Source organism: Podarcis liolepis (assembly GCF_965112155.1).
Source record: "Podarcis liolepis genome assembly, chromosome: 2".
Lineage (NCBI taxonomy): Eukaryota > Metazoa > Chordata > Lepidosauria > Squamata > Lacertidae > Podarcis > Podarcis liolepis.
In genome coordinates, this window is record NC_139555.1 from 119,558,988 (window position 1) to 119,579,151 (window position 20,164).

Below are 20,164 nucleotides of genomic sequence, written 5' to 3' on the forward strand. Positions count from 1 at the left end.
CCAAACTCTCATGCACCACAAGTGACCCATGTCAAACTTTGGAGCAGCAACTTTGATTCCTCGCAACCATGTTTATCTCCATCTCTGCTCCTGCCCCTCAAGCCACACAGAGACTTCAGGTTGTGGCAGAGATGAACTTCCTTCCCCTTATCATTATCAAAATCACAGTGATTTATTCTGCCTTGTTCCGGAGGGAGAAGTTGATTCACAGAAGATCACCTGTGTCAGAGACAGACTGAATCACGATTGAGAGTAAGAGGGGTGGGATACATCTGTGTGAGGTTTAATGGCTCTGAAGCTATAGCTGACCACCACCCATATTGGTTAAATAAGAGTCTTTTGGCTTCTTCTGATGTAACTGACTATGGGGGAGAGAGAGGAACACTCACAAGAGAGGTGTAGCAGTCAGTCAGAATGAGATCGCAGATGCTGATGCTGCTCATTTTTCTTGAATCCTGCAGGAACCTGAAGGCAAAATGCCTCTTGAATCCAATCCGGGAAGGAATCAAAGCACAGAATTATTTCCAGACTGGCGACTTCCTCATTGGCGGGATAATATCTCCAAATTTGTTTGGTCTACAACTTCCATACATCTTTTCACAGCCCCCATTGACCAGGTTTGAGGACGAGTAAGTAATTATATGCAGAAGGACGTCACGCTTTTCTACTGCACCCCAATGGCTCCTGTTTACTAGGCAAATAGCCTCCATTTTAGGGGTGAGGACTCTGTGGTCTTCCAGATGTTGCAGGACTACAGCTCCCATCACCCCTGATCACTGGCCATGCTGGCAGGGGCTGGAGTGAACTTGAGTTTCGCAGCAGCTAGTGTGTTGCATGTTCCCAGACGTGCTCTATTTTTACCTGCTGTGCTGCCGTGTTGCTTGCTGAAGAACACAAGTGTATAAATGAGCCTGATCATGATTTCTTTTCATTAAATAGTGAATGGTTTGACACTTTTTAATTGATTGATTTCTTACAGTATGCCGGATAGGTTCTACTGGCATATCTTGTCCTTCTTCTTCACCATTCAAGAGATCAACCGGGATCCCAGGCTCTTACCCAACATCACTCTGGGCTACAGCCTCTATGAGAACTATTACAATGCTAGGATCACTTCTGATGCCATGCTAGACCTGCTTGCAGGTGGGGAAAGCAATATTCCAAACTATCGCTGTGGAAAATGGAATAATATCTTGGCTGTTCTTGAAGGAGCCAATTCCATCCTCTCCAAAGTGATTTCAGTCACGTCAGGCATGTACAAAATCCCACAGGTATGAAGGGTGGGGCATTGTTGTTGTTCAGTCGTTTAGTTGTGTCCGACTCTTCGTGACCCCATGGACCAGAGCATGCCAGGCACTTCTGTCTTCCACTGTCTCCCGCAGTTTGGTCAAACTCATGCTGGTAGCTTCGAGAACACTGTCCAACCATCTCGTCCTCTGTCGTCCCCTTCTCCTTGCGCCCTCCATCTTTCCCAACATCAGGGTCTTTTCCAGGGAGTCTTCTCTTCTCATGAGGTGGCCAAAGTATTGGAGCCTCAGCTTCACAATCTGTCCTTCCAGTGAGCACTCAGGGCTGATTTCCTTAAGAATGGATGCATTTGATCTTATTGCAGTCCATGGGACTCTCAAGAGTCTCCTCCAGCACCATAATTCAAAAGCATCAATTCTTCGGCAATCAGCCTTCTTTATGGTCCAGCTCTCACTTCCATACATCACTACTGGGAAAACCATGGCTTTTACTATACGGACCTTTGTTGTCAAGGTGATGTCTAGGTTTGCCATTGCCTTTCTCCCAAGGAGCAGGCGTCTTTTAATTTCGTGACTGCTGTCACCATCTGCAGTGATCATGGAGCCCAAAAAAGTAAAATCTCTCACTGCCTCCATTTCTTCCCCTTCTATTTGCCAGGAGGTGATGGGACCAGTGGCCATGATCTTCTTTTTTTGATGTAGAGCTTCAGATCATATTTTGCGCTCTCCTTTCTCACCCTCATTAAAAGGTTTTTAATTCCTCCTCACTTTCTGCCATCAAAGTTGTGTCATCTGCATATCTGAGGTTGTTGATATTTCTTCTGGCACTCTTAATTCCAGTTTGGGATTCATCCAGCCCAGCCTTTCGCATGATGAATTCTGCATATAAGTTAAATAAGCAGGGAGACCATATACAGCCTTGCCGTACTCCTTTCCCAATTTTGAACCAAACAGTTGTTCCATATCCAGTTCTAACTGTAGCTTCTTGTCCCACATAGAGATTTCTCAGGAGACAGATAAGGTGATCAGGGTGGGGCATAGAGGGACACAAAAGAGATTCAGCAGCAGTATAAATTCACTTTATCGTCAGCAAAAAGAGGCATCAAAGAGGGAGAAAATCCTGAGCTATGTTAAGCTAGATAGCTCAGTTGGTTAGTGTGGTGCTGCCAACGTCAAGGTTGCAGGCTTGATCCCCGTATGGGACATCTGCATTGCAGGGGGGAAGACAAGATGAACCTCAGGGTCGCTTCCAACTCTACGATTCTAAAGTTTATTCCCTGTTTAGGGAAGCTTTTAATGTTTAATAGGTTATTGTATTTTAGTGTTCTGTTGGAAGCCGCCCAGAGTGGCTGGGCAATCCTCGCCAGATGAGCGGGGTATAAATAATAAATTATTATTATTATTATTATTATTATTAACACGGAGACTTTGCTAGGGTTGCAGCCTCCCAAAGTTTCAAAATAAAAGTATCAGCCCCAGTCAGCACAACATTTGTTAGGTATTAAGTATTTCAGGCTAATCCTGTATTTTGCTCTGAAAATGAAACATTGTACTTTTCCTCCCCACTCCAGATCAGTTATGGCTTTGTACCTGGGGTTGTTGATGAGAACACCAAAATTCCTTTTGTCTACCGTACAGTCCCCAATGAAGAAGTTCAGTACCTGGGGATTGTAAAGTTCCTCCAGCATTTTGGATGGACGTGGATCAGCCTATTTGCTCCAGAGAATGAGAATGGAGAAAGGTTCTTGAGTGTCTTTACATCTCTGATGGCCAGCAATGGAATTTGTGTTGCCTTTTCAGTAAGAATACCAGAAAAGAATGAACATGAGAGGTTCACACAAAGTGAATTAATTGCCCTACGGAGACAGACCAATGTATTCATTTACTATGTAAACAGTCATACGGCATTGGGTTTCATCATGTTACTACAACAAAAACTCTGGAAACAAATTGGGCCAAAAGTATGGCTCACAACAGCTTTTCAGGACATTGACACAAATTTGTCTTTTGGTCCGAAGTATTTGAAGTATATCCATGGTTCATTCTCCTTTGTAATGAAGACCAAAATAAGGAGCAAATGTGACTGCGGTAAACCAGAGTCCTATCTTCTTAATCTGTTTCGGCAAAAAGCATTTAGTTGTTCAAACTCAAAGCACGTCCTCGCTGTGAGAGGTTGGACAAGATGCAGAGATGTGAAGAATCTGGAGGTGCCGTCTGAAGAGGAGATGCAGAGTGTTCTGTCTCAAGACAGCCACAGAACATACTTCAGTGTCCAAATCATGGCACATGCTTTAAATGTTGCCTGTTCATCCAGATCAAAGCAGATGTTGATGGCGGGTAGAGGAGACCAGTTGGCATGTCAAAGGCTACAGCCATGGCAGGTATTTCCTTTCCCTTTCTAGAAATCAAAGTTCTTTCTACCAACTCTACAATAATCATGCTCATTGATTTAGACACGAATGCAACAGTGAGGAAAAGGTTTTTGTTTTATTTATTTAGATTTAGATTCTTTTTTTAGTTTCTTGCTGGAAAATATATATATATATAGTGTATTTCATAAAATATCAAGGTGGTCTACTGCAATAAAAAACAAAGCCAAAACAAGCCAAAACAAGTAAAAACAGACATCCTTCCACCTGGAGGGTGTATGTTTAGTCTTGCCAGCAGGAGAAGTTGTGGCACAACAGGAGTTTTGAGTTCTAAGGAAGCAGAGATGAGGCATCTAAAACGCTTTCTAAGTTTGGGTGTTTATGTCGGATTCTCAGGCCGCAGTCAGAGGTAACTGGCCACACTCCAGGCATTCGGCTTGAGATCCTTGTTGACCTCCCCGTCTGCGTCTCCCGGCAGGATACAGGCAAGGTCACTATCGGCGATCCCACTCAGCGTGAGAGGGACACACCTCTCCTCCCTCCTCCCTGCTTCCCTCAGGGAGGGGAAAGAGACAGACAGAAATCTATTTACATGTCTTTATTTCTGTCATTCCAGCAGTACAGAGAAACACGTCTGCACTCTCCAGTCTCCAACAGTAGAGAGAGAAACTCCACCCCTGTACTTCCAGTACAGGTCAGATGACACTCTGAGCTAACATCCGGTGCTCAGTACAGTGAATAGACTGCCCCTTTGTTCCAATAGTACAGTCCCAAACATCAACATCCTGTTTTGCATTCCAGCAACTTGCAGCTCGCTCTTGCATTGCTGCTTTTTCCTGATAGTTTAGTCCTCCATAAATTCCAATGAGGTCAGGTATGCCAGGACTTTGGAGCTCAAAGGAGAAGGGATGAGATGTCCAAAATGATTTTAAATGATTTGAAATGCTGGTGTTTTCCCTGTCATTCCAGCTGCACCCTTTCTTAAGAGAAACCCGGTTCTTGAACACTTCCATGGGCGGATTGTATTTGGGTGAGAATGGGGAGCTGCCAATCACGTTTGATATTGAGAATTGGGTGGTGCTTCCCAATGAGTCTTGTGTTAGAGTGAAAATTGGGAGTATAGAGAGAGAGGCATCCATTGACTTCAAGTTCACCATTAACCCAGAAGCTATTTTGTGGCCCAAGTGGTTCAACCAGGCAAGAGCCCCTTTATTCCACATGATACACCTTAAGATCTAGTAATCTGTCGAATTGCCAAGAGGAATTCAAGTATAATCTTTTGGAAGTTTGGCTGATGCTTTCATTATAATTAAGTAAATTATTAAATGTGTATAATGCTCTTCATGTGCAGATATACACACACACATGTATGTATGTATGTATGTATGTATGTTTGTATGTATGTAATTTTTTCATTTATTGTGGGAGCCTTTTTGTGGAACTTGATTGAGCTGCACAATATGGTCCATGGTAAATCCAGCAACAGAAAAATTCCTGTGGTGCCCGACTTCCCTGGATGCCCTAAGCACGTACTTATTTTGCTTAATGGTAAATCCAGCCCGGCCCTGCGAGATCTCATGAGAAAATCGCAGAGCCCACGCAAGAGCATCATGGAGCCCAGTGAGCTAAACAGAGAGCTTGGGAGTAAGGCCTGCTTGGCATGCCAGCTCCAGAAGGTCAGGATGGTTGTGCAGGAGCCGTTCCAAGGGGCTCATTTGAGTGCAGTGGAATTTTGGTTCTTGAACTTAATCCATTCTAGAAGTCCGCTCAATTCCCAAAACTGTTTGAAAACGGCTTCCGATTGGCTGCGAGAGCTTCCGGCACTCAATTGAAAGCCGCGTCAGACTTTTGGCTTACGAAAAATGTTCACTTGCTTCCGGGTTTGCAGCGTTCGGGAGCTGATTTGTTTGGGAGCCCAGTCATTCAGGAACCAAGGTACCACTGTATATACATTTTTGCATATACTACTCCTTCCCCTGAATGTAACCGGGATGGCCTTTTCTGGGATGGCCTTTTTCTTTAGTTTTCTTACTGCATCTTTTGCCCTGTGCCTAGAAAACTTGTTGGGTTGTTTCCAAACTCTATGAATCAGCTCCATAGACACAAATACTCCTGGCACACAAATACTTCCCCTGAATGTACCTTCTTTTTTATTATTTACTGTGCCTCAGTCCAGTTGTTCAAAGACCTATGTATTAATACTTTTTTCAGAACATTTCCGAGCACAATTCAAAGCGTTCATGCTGACCTTTAAAACCCTAAACCGCCTCAGCCCAATATATCTGAAGGAGCGTCTCCACCCCCATTGTTCAGCCCGGATACTGAGGTCCAGCTCTGAGGGTCTTCTGGCGATTCCCTCCCTGCAAGAAGTGAGGTTACAGGGAACCAGGCAGAGGGCCTTCTCGGGGGTGGCACCTGCCCCATGGAACTCCCTCCCATCAGATGTCAAGGAAATAAACAACTTCCTGATTTTTATAAGACATCTGAAGGCAGCCAAGTTTAGGGAAGTTCTTAATGATTGATATTTTAATGTGTTCCTAATCTTTTGTTGGAAGCCGCCCAGAGTGGCTGGGGAAACCCAGCCAGATGGGTGGGGTATAAATAAATTATTATTGTTATAGTTATTGTTTAAAAAGCAAACACAGTAGGGAGGTTTCCGTTCTACATCAACAATAGGAAAGTTGATGGGCATCGATAATGTGTTGTGTGGCTTACCTGGGTACCCACAATATTTTATTCAAGTTGGCACCCCTGACATCAAGGGTGCTTTCTTGTGGGACTGGAGACCCTGCTGGGTTCTTTCCAGACTCTCTGAGTGAGTTCCATATGCACAAGTATTGCTGACACTTCCCCTTTAATGTGCATCTTTTCTTTATGGCTAGACTGTGCCTCACGCCTGGTGTACCAAAAGGTGTCACCCAGGATATGCCAAGGTGGTTCAAGAAGACAAGCCAGTTTGCTGCTATGCTTGTGTTCCGTGTGGGGAAGGGACCATATCTACACAGGAAGGTGGGTGACGCCACAGGAGATGGAATTTGTGGTGAGAATATGAATAGGGCAACATCTTAGTCAGAAATTTTCTGTGAAGATTCTAAAGACCTATTTGGATGCAGATCCTTGATTTCTTCATTTTTAACCCCGTTCCAGGAAGTAATTTGAAAGAAATGACTTGCAGGAAGCAATCTCTGGGATGCAAATTGGGTTCAGCCTGCCCTGCCCATAAGGCACAGCTTTGGCTATTTTGTACCAAGCCTTCTAGGATTACAGAACCAGAACCACCCTCACAAAAGGAAATTAAAAATGTCTTCAAAATAAACGAGAAATAGTGAAAATTCCAAATGTTTATTTAAAAGAGAGAAAGCATGATGCAAAATAGTAATAAAAATTAGGTGAACATTCCATTCCATTACATTGTAGAACAATTAAAGATTATGGCATTTCAACAGGAAGTTATTGGATATCCCAGACAAGGAGTTTGAGAACAGCTGTAGCAGCTTGCAAGAGAAGAGTTCAAGGATATTAATAATAAATAAATCATAAGTTGTGTGTCCTTGTTTCTCAGTTTGATCCTTTTACATGCTTTGCATGTTTTGTGGTATTTTATTCATTGTGACTTGCTGTTTTTTATTGATTATAGATTAGTAATTCTTTATTGTACATGGTTCCAGTTACAGGTAGGTAGCCATGTTGGTCTGCCATAGTCAAAATAAAAAAATTCCTTCCAGTAGCACCTTAAAGACCAACTAAGTTAGTTCTTGGTATGAGCTTTCGTGTGCATGCACACTTCTTCAGATACCTTCTTTATTGTACATGATAAGTGTTAGCTGTTTATTATTTGCTGATATTAAATTTTACTGTTTACTATTCCTGAATATTATTATTGAATATTGCTTTATTTGATATGTTGTTTACTTTAAAGATATGCTTTGAATAAATTTATTACGGTCATAGACCAGAAGAAAAGAAAAAACATAAAAGGCAGCAATAATTTACAAGGGAATGATGGTGTCAATTAAAAGTTGTAAAATTATACATAAAAACAATACATATATACACCCACACCCACACACACACACATATACATACTCATATATGCACTACAGTATATGTATGGGCTTAAAAAAGGGGGGGGGCTTATCCAGGGGTCAGATCTTTTACTTTTTTACAGCTAATGCCCTCCGCTTGATCGCGGCCGCAGAAAACTTGGCCACTTTCAGTGTTACTTCTGGGTTTTTATCTCCTAGTAGGATTTTCAGCCGCTGAGATTCAGATCGACCTGGAAATTTCTGAACGATAGGGGAGATAAACAGTAACCTGATATCCCCGTAAAGGTCGCAGTGTAACAGCACATGTGAAGCCGTTTCCACCTCCTTCAGACCACATGGGCAGACTCGTTCAGCATAGGGTGTGCCCTCGTATCTGCCCTTTAGTAAGGCAGATGGCAATACATCAAATCTGGTAAGGGTAAACGCCCGCCTATATTTTGCGATTTGTAGGTCCAGCAAATATGGGGTTAGATTAAACCCTTTTCCATAATCTTGGATAGCTGGATATTTATCTATCTTGCTCATATGGTCCTGGAGCTCTACATCTCCTATTCGCTGGCTCACCATCATTTTAGCCTTTTCAAAGCCTGAGGCTATGAGTTCTTGTGGGGAAAGCCCCAGGCCCCTCAATTTTTCATAAAGCGACAATCTCCATTTAGACTGGAACGGGTCTAGTAGAGTCAATGGAGCCACTCCCACTGGGAAAAATATGAGTTTTAGCCAGAAGTGAATCTTCAGGATCCATATCCTGGCATTAATAGGGAGTTGGCCTACCTCCAGCCTAATGGCAGTGTTAGAGACACAGGTAGGTAACCCTAGTAGGGAACGATAAAATTTAGTTTGTACAGATTCCAGGGACTTGAGTTTTTGACAATTAAATAACTGGGTGCCATACATCAATTGTGGAAGTATTTTTGCAACAAAGACCTGGGAGGCAGCAGGAACATATTGACCTCCTTTTCTGTAAAAGAATCTTATGATAGCTCTGGAAGATCTTTGCGCATTTACAATGGAATTCTTAATCTGATGGCACCAAGATCCCTTCTCATCAAAAATTATTCCAAGATATCTAAAAGATGTTACTTGCTCAATAGGTTGGTTATTAATTTTCCATTTATGTCGGAGTTTTCTCTTGGAGAACACCATAATTTTTGATTTAGTGTAATTTATTATTAGGTGTTCAGCTTCGCAATACTCTGTAAGAGCTCGTAAAAGTTTTCTTAGACCCACACAAGAGAAGGAAATAAGTGCCGCATCATCTGCGTACAAAAGGACCGGGATTGGTGTATTATTTAGATTTGGGGAATGAGTACTTGCTTCCTCCATCTTTCCGACTAAGGAGTTTATATAGAAGTTAAAAAGAATAGGGGCAAGAACACAGCCTTGCTTGACACCATGGGAACTTTGGATTTCCTTTGATAGGTTCCCATAATGGTCGCATCTAACACGGATCCGAGTATTTTCATGTAGTCTACGGATAAGAAGCAAAAGACGTCTATCGATGTTTGTGACATTTAGTTTTTCCCAAAGTCTGTGCCGGGGTATCGAGTCGAAGGCTGATTTGAAATCTATAAAGGCTACATAGAGAGAGCCTCCTTTCTTTGAGGTGTATTTCTCCACTAGATGTTGCAATACCAATCCTTGGTCTAGAGTTGATCTATGTGCCCTGAAACCAGCCTGGGCTTCCTTTAGGATGTGCTCCTGTTCCAGCCAGTCCGCAAACTTTTCACGTAAGTGAGTTGCATAAAGTTTGCTGATGATGCTTAAGAGACTGATTGGTCTGTAATTGGCTGGATCAAGTTTACAGCCTTTCTTGAATATGGGAACGATGATTGCCAATCCCCAGTCCTCTGGTATTATTGCTGTATGATCTATGCTGGTGAAAAGGGTGGCAAGGACTGGGGCCCACCAGTCAATATTGGCTTTGAGAAGTTCAGGAGAGATGTTATCAGCTCCCGGGGCTTTTCTGTGTTTAAGTGCCTGAATAAGCCTCCTAATCTCCGCGACCGACACCGGAGGCCACTCATCACCTGCCGCACACTGTGTTAGTGGCTGTGTCAAAGGCAGAGCTGAATATGAAGATTGGAAAAATGCCTCCCAAGTCCCTGCAGGTATAGTATACTCCACTTCTGAGGAAGTAGATCGCACTCCATTTGCTACCAATCTCCAGAAGGTGGCCGAATCTCTCTCTCTGGATGCATCTATTAGGCATTTCCATTCTCTTTTCTGTGCCAGGAGTTTTTTGTTTTTGATCAAAATTTTATAATTTCGTTTATCTTCAAACCAGCCCGTGGGGAGTTGGGGTAAATTGGCAGATCTATAATTCTTGTATTTTTTCAGTAAATTTAGCTTCATATCCTGACATTCTTGATCAAACCAGGGTTTGGAATTTTTATATACTGAGGGTTGCCTACTTGGCCTGTTCCTTTTTTCCTTCAGGGAATCTTGAAGGAGTAAAATTAACTCCTGAAATAAATTTATCTTTAATTCATGGCTTGAGGAAGTTATAAGGTTTTCTCTCTTAGTGAGGAATTCCTTTGAGCGTAGCCTACTTGAAATTTCCTTATGCAGTTCATCTGTCCATCTAATGCGCGAATATCTGAGCTCCAAAGCTGTAGGGCTCGAATGCTCGATTTTCTCAGCGCAGGATAAATCCTTTCCCGCAGCTACGAGTGCACTTAATGGCAGATGGTCACTGTCTAAGCGCTCCTCCACTTTGCATTCCAGAACTTTGTTTTGAAGATCATACGACACGATTATATAATCAATTGTGGAGGCGCCATTGTTAGATATAAATGTGAATTCTCCGACCTTCTCCCCCTCTGTACGGCCATTTAGTATAACCAAGTCCAACTTATTGACCAAGTGTAGTAGGCATAAGCCGGCATAATTGCAGCCTTTATCCTTTGAGATTCTAGCTGGTATTGGGTGGGTTTCCTCTATAATGGGGACTGTTTCGTGGAAATGGGCACACAAAGCCTCATCAGATTGTCCAGTTCTGGCATTTAGGTCGCCTGCCATCACTACAGAGGCATCAGGAAATTGATTTAGTAGTTTGTCAAGATACTGTTCTAACTGAGCCCAAGTATTTCTTATCAATCTTTTCTCTCTTTGTGGGGGTAGGTATACATTAATCAGCAGCCAGCTGTGGGTTCTCCACTGTACTTGCACAGCTGTGGCCAGATGGTCTAGTGGGTCTAGTTTTTTAAATGTGGCCCTTAGCCTTGTTGAGATTAAAGTAACTAACCCACCTTTAACTCGCCCCCCTCTAGTACTTAAAAGACCTGGGAGGGAGAACGCAGAAAAACCATTTAACTCCACTTCACTTGTGCTCCAGGTCTCCTGGAGAAACGCAATGTCATGTCTCTGGATATATTTGGCGAAGGATTGGTCAGAAACCCTCTTTTGCCAACCTGCAATATTCCAAGTTAGCAAGGCAAGGTTGCACGTTGTCTTGCCAAAAATTGATCTTAGTCAATTTGCCTTTGAAAGATTTTTTGGGCCTATCTTTTTATCTATTGGTTGGATTTCATTCATTTTGGCAATGTCCATAGATGTATTATCGCCCAGGTACTCAATGGAATCAGTTGAAGGGTGCAGCGTGCTAACATTAGTGATCAGTACTCCTTTTTTTGGCGAATCTACCTTGAGGTGTTCTATTTGACTGATACCAAGTTCATCCTCATCCAGGTATCTCATGCTGGTCCAAGAGCGCGTTGTGGTTGTCATAGGGATGGTTTCCTTCTTAGATGGTAGATTGTTGCTGTCCCTTACGCACTGTGTTAGATCTGTTGCTGTCAGGTTTATCTCTGCAGCTGCAGAGGTATTATAAGGGTAGTCTTTCGTGGTTGCCATAGGGATGGTTTCCTTCTTAGATGGTAGATTGTTGCTGTCCCTTACGCACTGTGTTAGATCTGTTGTTAACAGGTTTATCTCCGCAATTGTAGAGGTATTATAAGAGTAATCTTTCATGGAGTCTGTCTTGGCTTTTTCAGAGAGGTTCTCTTTCTTCAATTGGTCCGTTGCCGGTTCTTTCTCTCTTACTTTTTCCTGAGCATTCATCTCTGTTAACTTATTTCTAAGGGTCTCCAATCTTCTCAAAATCTCAGATTGGGCAAAGAAAGGCAACAATCCAAACTGATTTATTAATGCCTTTTCTTCTGGATAGAAGTTATCCATCCCCTCATTAGGCAATCTCATCTCCTGTCTTAGTTTCAAGGGCCCTTGCTCAGTATGTTCCAGTTTGTCTTTTGAGTGTCCTCTCTCCTCCTTTGGTTTACAAGTAAATCTTATCTCAGCTGTCGTAAACTCATCAGGGAACAATTTCAAACATGTGCTGTTTTCGAAAAATCTTGTTACCGTTATCCTTTTCTTTGACAGCAGATGTCTTGATCTATATATATATTTAGCCAAATTTTGATCTTTGAAGGAGGCAATCACTCGCAGAGAATATCCATTGTAGAATATGAAATCTACTGAGGTAATGTCATTTAATTTTATTTTCCCTGGCAGCATATCATCTAAAATATTCACAAAATGCACCGAGCGTTCTTCCTGTGTAAGGAAGCCCTTTGGCTTCGGGTAGTTGAGAAAAGCTAACTTCCTATCTGCCAACATCAGTTTCCATCCTTTATCCTGGGGCAAGTCTTGCCCTGCTACTGGCTCATCTTGAAATCTGCCATAATCAATAGTATGGGGTGAGTCTTCTTTAATATTTATGGATCCTTGGAGTTTCAGCATAGAGCACCCGGGTAGTGATTCCGTTTCCTCACTTGTTTTGTTAGGCAGCAATGATGTTTCTTTCAAAGACTTCAGCTGGATCTTTTTTCCTGGATCCACACTGTTGTTCTCTCTGCTGCCATGTATAGCAGGTTTGTTAGAGTTTGTTTTTGATTTTGTTGGAATCAGCTTATATAGTCTTTTCCAGCATACTTTGCATGCACGTCGGTTTGTAACAGATTTCCTTGCAGTTTTTATGTTCTTACTTTTCTTTTTAGTTTCAGCTTTCTTCTTATGGGATCTCTTACTAATGCCTCGCTTCTTTTGATTTACTTCGATAGGAAATTCAGTTTTAGGGACAGATACATACAGCCCTATGTCCTTTCCTTGGTGTAAATGATTTTCCGCTGCTGATCCTTGTGTGCACTTGCTGGTTGCTGGTTGCTTTGTATATTCTGGCTCTTGAGGGGTGGTTTGTGGATCAACACCATGAGGTTCTGAGCCTTTAGCTTGGAGGGGATAATTTTCCACTAATGTCAGGAGCAGCCCATTTGTTATTGTTAAGTATTTTTTCATAACTGCCAGATCCAGATTTATAGAGAGCAGCCAGTCCTGAGGATAGCAGTCATTGTTTTCCGTCTGGGAGCCCATAGATGAAGTCTGGGGTTTCTGGGAGTTTCGGGTTTCTTCCTGTAACTCTGAAGATAATATCTCAGCCAAGACTATTTCATGGGCCAGGCTCATTGTATTTCTATTTTGGTTGTTATTCTCCGTGTCCTGTATTCCTCTAGAGAAGGTTGAGTGATCTTGAGCAGCAGAGGGAGAAAGAAGAGCCTCATCCTGCTTCAACTCAACCATCTCAGCCATCTTTTGCTCATTTCCATTTCCATTTCCATTCTCGTTGTCCCTTGTGTGTAAAAAGTATTGCGTGATTTTACTCTGTTTCTCATAACACTCCTGGAACAATGGACTTGTCACTATCCCCAGGTCCCTACGTTTCTTTCTAGTAAGTACCATTTGTAAATCTTTGTCCACCCAGCTATGGGCTAAGGTCCAAAATGAGGCAAGATTTGGGATAGCTGTTTGTAATTTGTAATTTGATAGCTTATAGTTCAGAGCGTAACACGGAGTTGGCAATAAATCAGCTGTCACCCGTTTTCCTCATTGTCGGTCAGACTTGAGGGCGCGGCATCGCGGGGAGCAAAACCCTCCGGACATCAAGATAACAAGGTAACAAGGTAGCAAAGGAGCTCTTTTTTTTTTAGAAGCAACAAGCTAAAAGGACTATTAAACTACTTTAAAAAACTCTGGAGGAGTTAAAATATATTATAAAGGGAGTTTCAAAGGTTGGCTCGGTGTCGAGCCTGTTTAAAAAGCAGATTTAGAACTTGCCTCAGATAACCTCCAGAACTCTGCAGCTAGTTCGGCGGCCATCTTCTCCCCTCATCAGCAGAGCAAAAGGTGTGAGGGCGATCTGGCTGCGACATCTGTCACCCCATTGATCGCCAGGGTTGATTCGGCTGATCTGGCTGGCTAGGCGGGTGTCCCCTTCCTCCCTCACCGCTCCATGTGCGTCCCTCCCGAAGCTGCGCGCTCGGTGGAAGAGGACGACCATCCCAGATAGAAGGAGTGTACCGTTCTTCGGTCAAGGGTATACGATAGCTGCGCTCCCCTGCTATGCTTTTATTATGACTTTGAATGTGTGTGCAACGTCTGTGATCTTTGCTGTCTATTTTGTTGTTTCTTCAGCTTCTAACCCTCCTTCTGCATAGCAATATAAAAAGGCAGTATACAAATTAAAAGCGAAATGAAATATGGAAATGAAGTAGTGTTACTGCCTGAAAACTATCGCATAAGGAAATGCACCAAAAAAGCTTCCCTTTCTTACAATACATTCTCATTTTCTGATATCACCCATATGAGTGCATTTCTCGACATGTAATAGAATATGTGTGTAAGCAAAGCCAAAGCCATTTCTTTTCTCCCCCTCAGATGCAGAGCGTTGCACCAAATGTCCAGAAGAACAATATCCAAACAAGGACCGAGATCACTGCATTCCGAGGACTATCACCTTCCTATCATATAAACAATATTTGGGGATTATCCTGACATCTTTGGCTCTCTTCCTGTCTTTAACCACAGGCTTTGTTGTAGGGATATTCATTAAATACAGGGAAACTCCCATAGTCAAAGCCAACAACAGGGACCTCTCCTACATCCTCCTTGTCGCCCTCCTGCTGTCCTTCTTGTCCTCCTTCCTCTTCATTGGCCGTCCCAGGAAAGTCACCTGCCTCCTTCGACAAACGGCCTTCAGCACCATCTTCTCAGTTGCTGTATCTTCTTTGCTGTCCAAAACCATCATGGTGGTGCTGGCCTTCCTGGCCACAAAGCCAGGGAACAGGGTGAGGAGATGGTTAGGGAAAAGTCTGGCCAACTCCATTGTCATTTCCTGCTCCAGTGTCCAAATGGTCATTTGCATCATTTGGCTGGGCATCTCTCCCCCATTCCCATACTCTGACAAGCATTCCCAGGCTGGAGAGATCACCCTGCAATGCAATGAAGGGTCTGTAGCCATGTTTTATGCTGCCCTGGGTTACATGGGCTTCCTAGCTGCCATCTGCTTCACGGTGGCTTTCCTGGCCAGGAAGCTGCCTGGGGCCTTCAATGAAGCCAAGCTGATCACCTTCAGCATGCTGGTCTTCTGCAGCGTTTGGGTCTCCTTTGTGCCCACCTACCTGAGCACAAAGGGGAAATACATGGTAGCTGTGCAGATCTTCTCTATCTTGGCTTCTAGTGCTGGGCTTCTGGGCTGCATCTTCATTCCCAAATGCTACATTATTGTGCTGAGGCCTAATCTGAACACAAAGGAACACCTGGCCACAAAAACTAAAGTTGTTGTCTGATTCTTAACACATTTATAACTGTTTTCTACCACAGTGGTAATGAAACACACAGAGTTGCCTTGGGAAGGAATGTATCTCTTTAGATAAAGTTTGCTCTTCATTTTTCATTCATCTTGAATGATGAAAGGGAATCATTGAATCACATGCCTGGAGAGTGTCTGGACTTACAACTTTTAGGGATAACCCTACCTGTAGAGTCTCCTGGAGTGCAGTCTCCCTCTTCATACATAATTATCTTTCTCTACCATATCCAGTTTGTACTTTGACATGACCCACCTTCCTTTCTTCCTGAGTTCATAACCTAAGCCTAAATAATAACTTAGTGTAACTTGAAATTCTTCTTCTAATATTAAAAACAGCAACTGAAAAACGGAATCTCATTTGAGTGTATTAATGCTTGAATGAACCTTCTTAAGGCCCTTGGAGCTGGACCTCAGTATCTGGTCTGGACGATGGGTGTGGAGAAGCTCCTTTAGATATACAGGGCCAATGTCATTTAGGGTTTTCAAGGTTGGCATCAACAAACGGATGTGGCAGCTGTCTGTTTGGTGGGAGTGAAAGGGGCACCACGATAGCTGGAGCCAGAAACAATGATGGAGAAGAACCACCACTTGTAAGTAAGAATGCAGGTGAGTGGTGGTGGCATGAAGGCAGGTTGAGATTGGTGGGGTAGTCCCCATTCACCCCATGGAGCAGACCTCTCACTTATTTGCACTGAGCTTCTGGAGAAGGGCAGGATCCATCCTTTTTGCCTCCCTCTCTTATATAGCACCAGCACTCATAGACAACCAATGAATCAGAAGGTTGGGAGATTGTGAGCAAACAAAATATTGAATCATGCAGTGAATAGTTACTTCCCCCCAATGCCAGTCGCTGGTGACCAGTGCCTGGCAAGGCCCATTGCTTTCATGCCCTGCTTGTGAGCTTCTCAGCAATGTCTGATTGGCCACTGTGTTGCAGGACTAGATGGGAGTTTGGACTAACCCAGCAGGGCTGTTCTTAGCAAAGTTCAAGCCAAACTCATCCCCAAAATGCAAGTGACTCATGTTGCAGTGATTTGGTGTAAACATATTTTTCCCGCTCTGTCATTGCCCCTTGAACCATATAGAGATCCCAAGAACTTTCTTCCCCTTTTAATTATAAAAATGATAGTGGTTTATTCTTCCCAAACCTCAAGAGACATCCCTGGCAATTGCCCAAACATCAGAAGCCAAGGAAGCCTGAGGTTATACATATCACACTGTGCTGGAGGGTGTTAACTTCTTCTGATTAACTGGTTGTGGGGGAGAAAGGAGAAGTCAAAATGGAGGTGTAGGAGGCCAAGCCAGAATGACCTCCCTGCTGCGGCTTCTGCTGCTACCTCTGGTTCTAATGCACCATCAAATCTTGACGCACAGCGTAAATTAATAATGCAGAGTTTTAAAGAATAAAAGCTTTACTAAGTTAAAATAAACTTCTTCATAAGCATCATGGTTCCAAACAGTTTGACTCAGATTACATACTGACTCTGCTCACCACTGAAGCAGACAGACTCTGATTTCTTACAGAGAGCACAAAAGAGAAACTGGCTACTTTGTCACATGTCAGAGTCACCCAACAGTTAGCAGTTAGGCCTGAATAACTTTAGCAGGCCCAAATGACTGTGCAGTCCCAGCACTTCCCAGCCTGCTTTGCTGCCTCTGCTCTCATGTGTCTTTGTCACATGACAAGTCTGTGGGAAGCTGAAAGCAAAGTGCTCCTTAAATTTGATGAGGGAAGAAAATGAAGCGCAGAGTTACTCGCGTCCTGGAGACTTCCTCATTAGCGGAATCAAATCTCCAAGAAGCTTTGCTGAGCAACTTCCATATAACTTTCCCCAGCCCCCAGTAACCAAGCTTAAAGTGTAAATAATTAAACGCATCATGGATATCATGCTTCTCCACCACCGCTTCAGTGGTTCCCTTTCACAGGGAAATAGTCCTTATTTCAGGGATAGGGAGACAGTGGCCCTTCAGGCGGAGCTGGGCTCTGGCTCCTATCATCCTGACCACTGTTTGTGGAGGCAGAGTCTGAGGGGAGTTTCTAATTTCTTTTCGTTTTGGTCCTTGCGGTCTTCAAATAAAAACATATTGGAGATCCCAGGCCAAAGGGATGTTAGGGTGGCCTCAACCAGAGCAAGGGCTTTTCCGGCTGTGGTCCCAATCTGGTGGAACGCTCTGTCACAAGAGACTAGGGCCCTGCGGGACTTGACATCTTTCTGCAGGGCCTGCAAGACAGAGTTGTTTCACCAGGCCATTGGCCAAGGCACAGCCTTACCCCCTCCTCTTGAAATCCTCACAGAATTCTAGCCCAATGGTTGCCATTCATTTGATTTGATTTTAAAATGAAATGATTTTAGAATGATTATTGTACAGTTGGTAGAAACAACTTCGATTTCTAGGAAAGGAAATACCTGCCATGGCTGTAGCCTTTGACACGCCAACTGGTCTCCTCCACCCGCCATCAACATCTGCTTTGATCTAGATGAACAGGCAACATTTAAAGCATGTGCCATGACATTTAAAGCATGTGCCATGTAGTATTTTAAAACATGTTTCAGATTCCCTCCAAGATTGGGAGTCCCAGCAGCTCCAAACCTCTGACGGCCCATTGCCAGACTCGGAAAGTCCAAACATCCCTGCATAGGGGGGTCAGTCCAACCCCCCATTTCCAAATCGACCCAAACTTTATCTTTCCAAATCTGTTTTTTTCCAAGTTCATTTGTCAAATCCAAAGGCTCATTTTCCTGCTGGGCCAAAAGTCCCCCCATCCCTGGCGCCCAGGATTCAGCAAGGTCATCTTTTTTCAGTTGTTCTGTCATGGCACACTCCTGTTTTGGTTCATGAGTGGGCTCCATATAGTTTCCCACTACCTGTTCAAAGGTTCTGGCCGCATTAGTCATAAAATCCGTCTTCTGACTTAACTGATCCAATAGGGCATTTATTTTACAGAAAGCACCCAACAGTGCTTCTGAAGGCATTGTCCTACAAGGTCACAAATCCTTTCCCACAGTTGTAATCAGTAACAGCTGCAAGTTCCCAGGATTTAGTTACAATTTCACAGTTCCCCTCTAGGGGGAAAAACTTCTGGTTGTTCTTTTTCTTGAAAACAATAGCAACAAAGTTTCCTTTTTAAGATATTTTGTCCATATTTGTTCTTTTAAAAGACGAAAGGAAACAATGGAGTCACAGTGTTTCTCTTCTTTTAACTATCTGTCAAAGACATTTATTTCTGGTCAATGAGCTTCAAACATCTATTCTGACACCCCGCTCCAGGGTCAGGATGGTGGAAAATTATTTTGATTTAGCTTCACTTCTGCAGGTTTAAACAGCTCAGGAAAAAGTCCCCCTTCTTCTCCTGCTACCGAACGGGGGTTCAGCGATTTTAAATGATGAAAGTCGATCCTTTAAAAGTGATTTTTAAGGCTCTAGTTTGCCTTGTCTTTGCTTTGTTCTGACTACAATGAAACGAAAGGGTGACTTCCTGTTTAAACCTTCCCGTTTCAGTACCAAATTAGGGTTAATTTTAAAGTCCAAATTCCTTTTTATTTCGCCAGTTCTTATTTGAAGTCCATATATTTAATGTTCCAGTACTCACGGTTGGTTATTTTAGATGCCAAATTGTCCCAGGAAAAAGGCAGCGCTCTCCGGCAACGGCTATGCGGCTTCGCTCCACAGAAAAAGCAATTAACTCACAGCACCACGCCACTTCCCCCTCTTCACTTCGGAGCCCGTTTGTGGGTTCCTTTGTGGGTTGGGGGGGCGCTAAGGGTGCCCGCAGAGTCCCACGGTCACAGGCTTCATCCGCCTGTGATTTCCAGAAGGGTCCCCGCTACGCCGCAGCGGAAAAGACCCGTTTCATGCGGAGCTGGTCCCTCCAGTTCAGAGGGAGTCCGACATTGCCGGTGGCGCCACCAAGGAAGTTGTTAGCTGCTCTGAGCCCGGCTTTGGCTGGGGAGGGCGGGGTATAAATAAATTATTATTATTATTATTATTATTATTATTATTATTATTATTATTATTATCCATGTCTTTTAAAATTATATGCTTGAGGACATAGGCTGTTTTAGGAATAATATTTGTAAGCTACAGGGGGAGATTGGCCAAAGAGCAAAACAAAGATGCTACAAATAAACTGAGGCCTTTGTACTGTTGTAGAATTGTGGAGTTGAATGTCCCCACCCCTCTGAATCTTGAGTGGAACCACAGGTTGTTGTTGGAATTAAAAAATAATCTGGATCCCAGATAGTATTTTCCTGAGGGCTGCTGTAAACTCCACAAATATTATTATTATTATCATTATTTACTCCATTTATATACCACCCTATACCGGAGGTCTCAGGGCGGTTCACAGAAAAAAAATCAAAGTATAACTATGAAACCACAAAATACAAAATAAAAATACAATGCCCCAATAACACCACCCCCCACTTCATAGGCAAGCAGTTTCCTCTCACTGCAATTCCAGATAACCATGTGTATGGTGAGGAAAAGCATCGTTGTCAAAGTTCCCTTAGCTCACTTGTGATGCGGAGGAGATAGATAATTGACAGTAGACCTCTTAAAGCTTCTGATTCCCGATTCTTCACTAATAGCAATTGTGGAGTTGCCCACTGTTGCTTGAAATCATTCCTGTACCAGGCTCTTCGATCTTGAGTTAGACTGCATATTACTCATAGCTGAATTTCCTAAGCCTCTTAAGACGCTGTCAACTGAAATGGAAGGACATGACTAAGTGATATTAGGTAGTCAGAAACAAGCTAAGCCAGACACCTCAGTTTGATTAATTATTATTATTATTAATAATAGCACCAATTGGCCATAGATGTCAGGGTGGCTCACAACATAAAAAGACAATGTAAA

The 20,164-nt window shown here is 43.1% G+C and overlaps 1 protein-coding gene across 1 annotated transcript; it reads left to right on the forward strand.

Moving 5' to 3' along the window:
• Positions 1–414: 414 nt before the first annotated feature.
• LOC310700949 (vomeronasal type-2 receptor 26-like) lies at positions 415–15,284 on the forward strand (the record flags this gene model as incomplete). Its single annotated transcript, XM_083490906.1, has 6 exons — positions 415–629; positions 980–1,271; positions 2,819–3,628; positions 4,586–4,813; positions 6,499–6,625; positions 14,374–15,284. 6 exons carry the CDS (start codon positions 415–417, stop codon positions 15,282–15,284), a joined length of 2,583 nt encoding a protein of 860 aa, XP_083347032.1.
• Between the last annotated feature and the right edge of the window lie 4,880 nt (positions 15,285–20,164).